Below are 9490 nucleotides of genomic sequence, written 5' to 3' on the forward strand. Positions count from 1 at the left end.
CGCTCCGCGCGGACCCCGACCCCGCCATGCGCGCGGCGCCCCTGCCGCCACCCGACTCAGACACAGAGGGGGACTCGGATGACAGCAGTGAGTAGGGGAGGGGACGGCCGGGATGGGGTCTGGGGGAGCCGCAGGGGGACCCCACCCTGCCTCCCCCTGCCCCCAGCTGCCCTGGGCACCCTGGAGTTCACGCTTCTCTTCGACGCGGACAACAGTGCCCTGCACTGCACGGCCCATCGCGCCAAGGTGAGGAGGGGGCCGGTGTCCCCGCATGGAAAGGGGGTCCAGGGCGAACCCCAGCCTGTCCCCTCTCCCCGCAGGGCCTCAAGCCACCAGCCTCAGGCTCTGTGGACACCTACGTCAAAGCCAACTTGCTGCCAGGGGCCAGCAAGGTAAGGGCGAGGCGCGGGCCTCCACTGCTGCCCCCACCGGCCCCCCCATCTCCCCACCCACAAGGCCTGGCTCAGGAGGGCGCGTGGCCTCACGCACTTTGATGTCCAGGCCAGCCAGCTTCGCACACGCACGGTTCGGGGCACAAGGGGACCGGTGTGGGAGGAGACCCTCACCTACCACGGCTTCACCTGCCAGGACGCTGGGCACAAGACCCTGCGGTGAGCACCGGGCCTGGGCCACCAGGGAGCGGGGCAGGGGTGGAGGTGGGGCCCCTGATGGCGACGGGGGCGTGGGGGTGGTGGAGCGGGGGTGCGGCCTGGTCCGACTCGGAGGCCCACCAGGCTGTGCGTGTGCGAGGACTCCCGGCTGCGGCGAAGGCGGAGCGCCCCCCCACTCGGGGAGCTGCGGGTCCCCCTGAGGAAGCTGGTGCCCAACCGAGCCAGGAGCTTCCGCGTCTGCCTGGAGAAGCGGAGGCTGGTGAGTGGAGGCTGGTGATCGGAGGCCAGCGCGTGGGGCGGAGGTGGGTGGAGGGGACCCAGCCGCATCAGCCGGGGTCACCAGGCTCTCTTGTCCTTTCAGGTTAAGAGGCCCAAGGGCCTGGACACAGCCCGAGGCATGTCCCTGTACGAGAAGGTAGGTCGCGGCAGGGGATCCAGGGCTGGGTGGACTCGGAGGAGTTTGAAGCCCTTTCTCACAAGCTCCGGGAGCCCTTGGAGCTCCAGGGATGCGTCGGGGCCCTGTGGGTGGGCAGGGAGGGGGCCAGCGGAGTCCTCATGGATGAGGCCAGCAGAGAGCAAGCGACCTGGAGGCAGAGCTGAGATGTGTGTTTAACTGTGGCTGAGGGGTGAGGCCCTCAGTTCAGTGTGGGTGCCCCTCCCGGTCAGGACCCAGGGAAGGTGACTTCAGGGTGTCTCTAACCCTGATACCAAACACCTGTCCAGGTGCCACTGTCCAGCCAGGAAGGGGACCTGTGGCTGAGGGCCAGTTCTCCAGCTCCCCTGCCAGCAAAGGGCTGTTGCTGCCCCCTGGTGGAGCTACAAGTGCCTGCAGCTGATTTAAGGCCATGCCATTGCTGCTCCTGAGAACTGCCTGCCATGGGGAGGGGAGGGTTGGATTCTGCATTGCGGATGGGGTCTGAAGCCCACTCTCCTCAGGCATCCCGAGACAGGAGGCTGGGGCTGTGCTCTGCAGAGTAGTCAGGGTGGCACTGAAGAGCCCTGCTCTTCGTAAGTGCACAATAGCGCCCCCCAGCGGCTGCCACAGCGGGGGCTGGCTCTGCAGGGGTGGCGGAGGGTCCAGTCAGGAAGCATCAGCATGTGCATGGCCTTTGAGCCCCTCGTCTCTTCCTTCCACGATGGATGTGCAGGGGGGGCAGCTCCCCCTCCCCCCAGCCCAGAAGGGCACAGCTGACCACAGGGTTCCTTCTAGGGCCCTGGCCCTGTTTGGCTCCCAGAGGCTGGGGCGGGGACACTGGTGGGCTGGGCTGTGGGTGGGCCGGGCTCACCCCAGGCTGCACCCACAGGAAGAGGCGGAGGCCATGGCCGGGGAGGAGCGCGGGCGCATCCTGCTGTCGCTGTGCTACAGCTCCCAGCGCCGCGGCCTGCTGGTGGGGGTGCTGCGCTGCGCCCACCTGGCCCCCATGGACGCCAACGGCTACTCAGACCCCTTTGTCCGCCTGTGAGTAGAAGCGGGGGGCGGGGTGAGGCGGCAGCTCCCCAGATCCCGGGTCACCCCAACGCCCCCATCTCCCTCACCAGTTTCCTGCACCCAAACGGGGGGAAGAAGTCCAAGTACAAGACCAGTGTTCGGAGAAAGACCCTGAACCCCGAGTTCAATGAGGTGAGCTTGTGCCAGGAGGGCCCCAGCCTGGCCGGAGCCTGGTTCTGAAGCCACGAAGGACCCACCGCCTCCTTCCTGCCCGTTCCCTGCAGGAATTCTTCTACCCGGGCCGGAGGGAAGAGCTGGCCCAGAAGGCGCTGCTGGTGTCTGTGTGGGACTACGACCTGGGCACGGCCGATGACTTCATTGGTGAGTGGGATACGGGGTACAGAGAGCCCCAAGGGTCCTGCTGTTCCTCACCCGTCCCCCACCACAGGCGGGGTACAGCTGAGCAGCCAGGCCAGTGGGGAGCGCCTGCGCCACTGGCACGAGTGCCTGGGCCGCTGCGACCACCGGCTGGAGCTGTGGCACCCGCTGGACGATGCACCCCCGTGTGGTGACCCGTGAGCACGGGCCTGCGCGAGGCCTCCCCCGCAGCCGGGACACCGCTCAGGCTGCAAGGAGCCCTGGCTCTTCCCCACCTACGGCGCCCATTCTAGCCCCTGCCTTTCAGCCACCTCACTCCAAGTAGTGAACCCCAAATAAACACCTGCTTCTGGCCCTTGGTCCCCACTCTATCTTGCTGCTGGCACTGGGAACAGGGTTCTTGAGGAGGAGGAGGAGGAGGAGGGGGAAGTGGGGAGGGGGGTAGCGGGGATCGCAGGTTGAAATGCAGTCACAGACAAGCCGGGATGGGAGAGTGGGAGGCACGTGCTTTATTGTCCAGTAATCCAGACGGCAGGTCGGGGCACGGGGCTCAGAAGGCCGCCTGTCGGGCCGGGTGCTGCTGGGCAAACCGCTGCATCCGATCCTCAAGCTCAGGCCGGAAGTGGCGGATCAGACCCTGGGACAGAGAGAGAGGCGGTGCGTGACGCAGGGTCCCAAAGCCTCCCCATGCCCTGGGCTCTCAGGGCTACCAGACTAGAGCCACCCAGCAGGGTGGGGAGTACCTGCACAGGCCAGGCGGCCCCGTCACCCAGAGCACAAATCGTGTGGCCCTCTATCTGCTTGCTGATCTCCCACAGGGAGTCGATCTCCGCCGGCCGAGCGTCCCCCTTCACGAAGCGGGCCATCACCTTATTCATCCAGTCCACACCTGCAGCCACAGCAGCAAGGGGGCCTGATGTTCCCCAGCCAGGGGATGGGCGCAGGCACAGGGGGGTGGCCACTGAGAAGCCCCTGCGGGCAGCTCCGGCCTACCGACGCTCACCTTCTCGGCATGGGGTGCACTGGCCACAGCTCTCGTGCTTGTAGAACTCGATGAGGCGGGCAATGGCCTTCACGATGTCCGTCTGGGAGAAAAAGCAAGTGAGCAGGTGGCTCGGTCTGTGTGGAGCCTGGGCTGTAGACCCCAGCAGCATCCCACCCCTGGGTGCTAGCTTCCTGGGCCCAGCACCGCCCAGGTCTAGGGCATCCCGTGCAGCGGCCTGGCTCCCTCCTGCAGCACTGCACAGGTATCTCGGGCTGCAGGAAGTAGGGAGGCTGAAGGCAAGCTGGCAGGAGGACTGAGTGGGCGCGGCTGCCCTTACCGAGCGGTCCATGACGATCACGGCGGCCGTGCCCAGGCCTGTCTGCGCTTGCACCAGCGCATCGAAGTCCATCAGCACTGTCTCACACACGGACTTGGGGATCAGGGGGGTAGACGAGCCACCGGGAATCACGGCAAGAAGGTTGTCCCAGCCACCTGTGACCCCTCCTGAGGGCCCAAGTCAGTCCCCCCAACAAAGGATGGTCAGAGCTGGGGCAGACACAGCTGCCTCGTCCCAAGCCGGGACTCTTGTCAGCCCCCTCAGCCTGGCTCTTGTCCTGAGCCCCTGCATGGCAGCCGGACTCACCCGCGTGCTTCTCAATCAGCTCCTTGAGGGGCACAGACATCTCTTCCTCCACAGTGCAAGGGTGGTTGACGTGGCCGGAGATGTTGAATAGTTTGGTACCAGAGTTGCGTTCTCGGCCAAAGCCGGCAAACCAGGCGCCCCCACGACGGCAGATGGTAGGGGAAACAGCCACTGTCTCCACATTGGCCACGGTCGTGGGGCATCCGAACACCCCTTGGAGGAGATGAGCAATGGGGTTGGTGGCAGGGGCGGGGCGGGGCGGGCTCTCGCAGCAGGGGTTGTTCCAGGGCTCATCACACTCACTAGTCACCCCACCCAGGCTGGACCCCGACTTCAGAGGAGCTCACGCATGCTCACCATCACATCCCTAGCTCCCAGAATGGGCACTGTGGAGGCAGAGCCTGGATGCTAGTACTACCCTCTTTTCTGGCCCTGCACCAAGAAATCCCACAAAAACCACCCACAGGCAACAAGCCAGCTTCAACCAAGACAAGGTTCGGGGTCCGTGAGGTCTTACCCACATCCGCAGGGAAGGGCGGCTTCAGGCGCGGCTTGCCCTGCTTGCCCTCAATGGACTCAATGAGCGCCGTCTCCTCTCCACAGATGTAGGCTCCAGCCCCGCGCACCACAAATACATCGAAATCATAGCCAGAGCCGCAGGCGTTTTTGCCGATCAGGCCTGCCTCATAGGCCTCTCGGATGGCCACCTGAGGGACAAGATGTCAATTCCCCAGCCTAACCTACAAGTGCACCTCTAACTCCATGGGCTTTGAACCCCTGAAGGCTTTCCAAGTTGAGGCACTGGTGATAAAGAAGGAGCCCAGAGAAGAAAGGCGTCAAGGCCTGGTCCTGCTCGGTCTGCATACAGGCATGGCCACCGCTGTGCCAGCTGAGCTCCAAAGACCAGCACTAGCTTCCCAGAACAGCGGGAGAGGGCAGTAGGGGGAAGGGAGGAGTGCACATTTGAGGCTGCCCCTGCCCACCTGCAGATTGGAGGCTTCATTGTAGAATTCTCCGCGGATGTAGATATAGGCAGCACGGGCACCCATGGCCCGGCCCCCCACCAGGCAGCCTTCCACCAGCTTGTGAGGGTCATGGCGCATGATCTCCCGGTCCTTGCAGGTGCCTGGCTCCCCCTCGTCAGCATTCACCACCAGATACTTGGGCCTGTGGGGCTCACAGGTCAGTCGGGCATGCTACACAATCCCACAAGGACTGAGTCTCTGTTCCTCCCAGGGAGGCCTCACCGATGTCTAGAGACACAGCTGATCCCTCTCTGACTTCCCACCATGTCCCTGGGGCTATGCCTACTCAGCACCGATGAGAGAGCTCAGTGTCTATTCTCTCTGAATAGGAATAATCACCAGGACGTTCTTTGCTCTGCTCAATCCCAGTATCCCTCCTTGTGCTTTCCTTGAGGGACAAATTCTGCTCATGGTCACAACAAGCCTTCCTCAACCTTCAATCTCTGGACCCAAAAGAGAAAGAGCAGCTAATTTTCACTATTTCCTTTCTGAGTGACAACCAAAGTATGGGCTAAATGCTGAATGAATATTATCTTTTTATTCCAAAATGATAGTATGTTCACGTGCGGAAAAGGGGCGTATGGCCATAACAACCCTACAATTAGTATAAGGCAAAGCTGGGATTTGAACAGCCAAACCTACCGGAATCAAACTTTCCTATTGATTCTGCTATACCTTAAATCCCTGAGGAAGGTGAATGCCAGAGAAAACTAAAAATCCCATCTAGGGCTGGGAAGGTGGCTCAGTGGTAGAGCACTTGCACATGCATGAGGCCCTGGGTTCGATTCCTCAGCACCACATAAGCAGAAAAAAGCTGGAAGTGGCGCTGTGGCTCAAGTGGTAGAGCGCTAGCCTTGAGCTGAAGATCTGAGGGACAGCGCCCAGGCCCAGAGTTCAGACCCATGACCAGACCTTCCCCCCCCAAAAAAAAAAAATCCCATCTACTCATAGTCTGGGTGTATTTTCTTTTCAGCACCAAATCCTGGGTGCTGTCTGAGTTTTTTTGTGCTCTACCACGTAAGCTACAGTTCCACTTCAGGCTCTTTTTGTAGTTAACTGGAGGTAAGAGTCTCACACTTTTTTGCCCAGGTGGCTTCAATCATAACCCTCAGTTCTCAGCCTTCTGAGTAGCTAGGATTACAAGCATAAGTCACCAACAATCAGCTTTCTTATCTCATTCAAGCTACAGTTTCTCAGGAAACAGCCTCAAGGGTCATATAAATCTCAGCCATCCCCAGACTCTCTTGCAAACTGTCTTGTCTCCCCTACTCACCTGCCATCTGAGGGCTTGTTCATGAAGCTCCACTTGAGGCCAGTGGGGAAGCCAGCACCTCCACGGCCCCGCAGGCCTGATGTTTTGATTTCACCGAGGATCCAATCGGGCCCCTTCAGCAGGATCTCCTTGGTCTTGTACCAGTCACCTCGACTCTGGGCACCTTTCAGCCTGGACAGAGTGGGGAAGACAGTGAAGGAAAGGCCCTGCAAAGGGACCAGCAGGTTAAGGGCACTGCCTCACCTCCAGTCATGGCGGCCATACAGGTTGGTGAAGATCCGATCTTCATCCTTCAGTGAACCAAATGAGGTTTTCTTGGGCGCTGTCTGAGGAGACAAAGAGGTCAGGTGTCCCAGCCAAGGTTGTTTGAGAAGCTACAGATTCTTGTGTCCTCCTGTTTAGGAGGGGCTGGGCTGAAGAGAGGGCAGAAGCCTGAGCCTCAAATCCTTTGAATCACCATAATTGCCATTTAGTTACCAACTTCAGTACTTCCTCTTTAGCAGGTACTGGCCTGAATATTTTACACCCCAAATCTCAATTCATCCCTATAATGATCCTGAGACAGATTATTTCCTCCATTTTACAAAGAAGGAAACTGAGTCTCTGAGCAAAACAAAACAATCACACAATTGAAAGCAACCAATGGAATCTGATCTGAGGTCTGTCAAAGACCAAAGCCCACACTAAAATCATAACAACAAGACTGTATGAATGACCAGGGTACTGGTGGTTCACACCTATAATCCTAGCTACTCAGAAAGCTGAGGACTAGAGAGCTGAGGACTGCGATTCAAAGGCAGCCCAGGAAAAGTCCTTGAGACACCTGTCTCTAATTAACCAGCAGAAAGACAGAAGTGGAGGTGTGACTCAAGTGATAGAGAACAAGTTTTCAGCAATAACGCCAAGCAAGGCTACAAAGCCCTGAATTCTAGCTACCATACTGGTAGACATGTGTGCATGCAAATGTGCGTGCATACATACACACACATAGAAATTGCATGATGGCATGCCATTTGTCGGGCTCTCTTGCTGGACCAAAACTTTGCTAGGGCAGGGGATTTATAATAACTCTTCTAAAGAGGTAAAAATCTGTTTTATGTGGTCAGTGAAGTTTGAACTTGGGGTCTGGGCTCTGTGCCTGAGCTTTTTCACTCAAGGCTGGTGCTCTACCACTTGAGCCACAGTTCCACTTCCAGAATGGATAACTGGAAATGAGTCTCCCAATTGGGCTGACTTCCAACAACAATCCTCAAACCTCAGCCTCCTGAAGAGGTAGGATTACAGAAGTGAGCCACCAGCATCCACCAAAATGTGTTTACTATGAAACAGAAATGCCTTACTGGAGCTGAGACACACAGGAAATCTAGAGGGTTCATTAGGAATTTCACATGACCTAGTAGAGTGGCCTGCGAGGAGAAAACCTGACTTGCACTCTCAGTCCTTTGAAGAGCAGAGCGCTGGAATGGGACGGGAGTGAGGAGTTGCACATCCCCCTCCATGCTGTCTACACATGCAGAATGAAGCAATGATCTCTCGCACCCTACAAGCCTGCAAGGGGGGAAGGAAGGACAGCCTAGGACGCTCCACGAATTTGCAAAACTTCCCGTAGACCAAGAGGCGGCTAAACAGAAAAGCCAGGCTGCCCGACGAGGGGTCAGCCTCCCATTGCAACCGTCCCTTAACTACAGCCGGGACGGAGCTGCAGCCTCCCGGCCTGCCTGGGGACGAAGCGAGGGCTCCGCAGAAGGCACTACGCAAGGGGGCTTGGCGCGAAGGCGCGGCGGCAAGACCCGGCCGCGGACGCCCGGGCCCCAGCCAGCCGGGCCTCACCGTGTCGCTGTAGAAAACCACAGACACCCGCGCGGGGAGCGACCCGCCGAGCAGCCGCCGTGCCGTCAGCATCGCGGGGACCGGGCCGGTCACCTCCCGCTGTCACCTTCACCGCTCGGAGCTGAAGAACCGGCGCGACGGAGACTCTAGGCGGCGCACAGGAATGGCGTCACGCGGCCCGGCCCGGCAGTGCTCCCAGGCATCCCTGCGCTCCCGGGTCCCGCCCTCGGCCGGTGGGGGGGGGGGGGGGGAGGGGGGGGGAGGGAGAGAGAGAGAGAGAGAGAGAGAGAGAGAGAGAGAGAGAGAGAGAGAAGCTTTCTTTCTGGCGCAGGGACTTCTGGGAAATGTAGTCCCAGCAGCCTTGACCCGCCTCCTCCAGCTGGGTATAATCATTTTCTAACTGTCTGAGCCTTGGTGGTTCCTTAGCCAGCGGCTCCGTTTTCTCGCGTCCTGCTGCGGTCCTCACCTTCCAAACTGCTACTAAACAAGACTCGTGGTATCCTTCTGCAGGGCCCTGGCATGGTCCACTTCCTACAGGTTCTGCATTTTGGGTGCATCTGGTATATACACAGTCGTGGGGGCGCGGGCGGGCCACGGGTCCAGCTGCTGGCCGCTTCGGTGCCCTGCCTCCGGGCGCCCGTGGGCCCAGGGAAAGAGAGCGGCAGAGACAAGCTGGGGCTCTTGGAGTTGGTTCCCAGAGAGGGTGAGCCTGGAGGCCTGGTTGTGGCGAGGCCCAGACCAGAGAAGGTCAAAGGGCGGCACACCCTCCCGCCCGCGTTGTGGGAAAGGGCGGGGGGCTCTAGTCCAGGCAGCGGGGGCCCAGTACGCCGCTCTCCTGCTCCGAATATAGCCATGACTCTATTGTCCTCGGAATCAGGCCCTGGATTGGCACTGAAGGCACCACCAGCCCTCTTCCGGGTCAGGCTGTGATCCACCTCCTGCCCTAAGACCCTTCCTGACCTAAGAACCTTTAGGGTGTTTGTTGGACCTTGTCTTGGTCCCACTGTAGGTGTCCCTTTGGCTTTTCTTCAGCTTAGTCTTTCAGTCCTGATGCTAAGAACCATCTCCTCTGTTCTGGGCTAATCATCCTTCATTCTTTCTCTCTAGAGATCTGGTTTGTTTGCTTGGCTATGAAAATTTTGAGGTAGCCCAGGCTAGCCTGCACCTCAAGTGGCTCCTCTCCTCAGACTTCCCAACCCTGGGATCCCAGGAAGAGCTGGACTGGATTTCAGGCCTGTACTCCTTCCCTCCCTCCCTCCCACCCTCCCTCCCTTCCTTCCTTCCTTCCTTCCTTCCTTCCTTCCTTCCTTCCTTCC

General features: G+C 59.6%; 2 protein-coding genes across 2 annotated transcripts; one reads left to right on the forward strand and one right to left on the reverse strand.

The window, feature by feature from the left end:
* Nucleotides 1-8: 8 nt before the first annotated feature.
* Nucleotides 9-2742, forward strand: LOC105989074 (double C2-like domain-containing protein gamma; the record flags this gene model as incomplete). The annotated part of the gene is made up of 10 exons (XM_013020882.1): nucleotides 9-87; nucleotides 167-246; nucleotides 321-392; nucleotides 502-611; nucleotides 735-870; nucleotides 973-1026; nucleotides 1916-2070; nucleotides 2151-2232; nucleotides 2325-2421; nucleotides 2489-2742. Coding segments are annotated over 10 exons (996 nt in total), but the record flags the coding sequence as incomplete, so codon positions are not given.
* A 164-nt stretch (nucleotides 2743-2906) lies between these two features.
* Nucleotides 2907-8388, reverse strand: Ndufv1 (NADH dehydrogenase (ubiquinone) flavoprotein 1, 51kDa). Its single transcript, XM_013021165.1, has 10 exons — nucleotides 8175-8388; nucleotides 6588-6670; nucleotides 6345-6515; nucleotides 5030-5213; nucleotides 4564-4753; nucleotides 4047-4259; nucleotides 3741-3907; nucleotides 3422-3503; nucleotides 3162-3307; nucleotides 2907-3055 (listed from the first exon to the last, which is right to left on the reverse strand). Exons 1-10 carry the CDS (start codon nucleotides 8244-8246, stop codon nucleotides 2969-2971), a joined length of 1395 nt encoding a protein of 464 aa, XP_012876619.1. The 5' UTR covers nucleotides 8247-8388; the 3' UTR covers nucleotides 2907-2968.
* Nucleotides 8389-9490: the final 1102 nt, after the last annotated feature.

The sequence above is a fragment of the Dipodomys ordii genome, unplaced genomic scaffold (assembly GCF_000151885.1).
Source record: "Dipodomys ordii isolate 6190 unplaced genomic scaffold, Dord_2.0 Scaffold54, whole genome shotgun sequence".
Taxonomy (NCBI): domain Eukaryota; kingdom Metazoa; phylum Chordata; class Mammalia; order Rodentia; family Heteromyidae; genus Dipodomys; species Dipodomys ordii.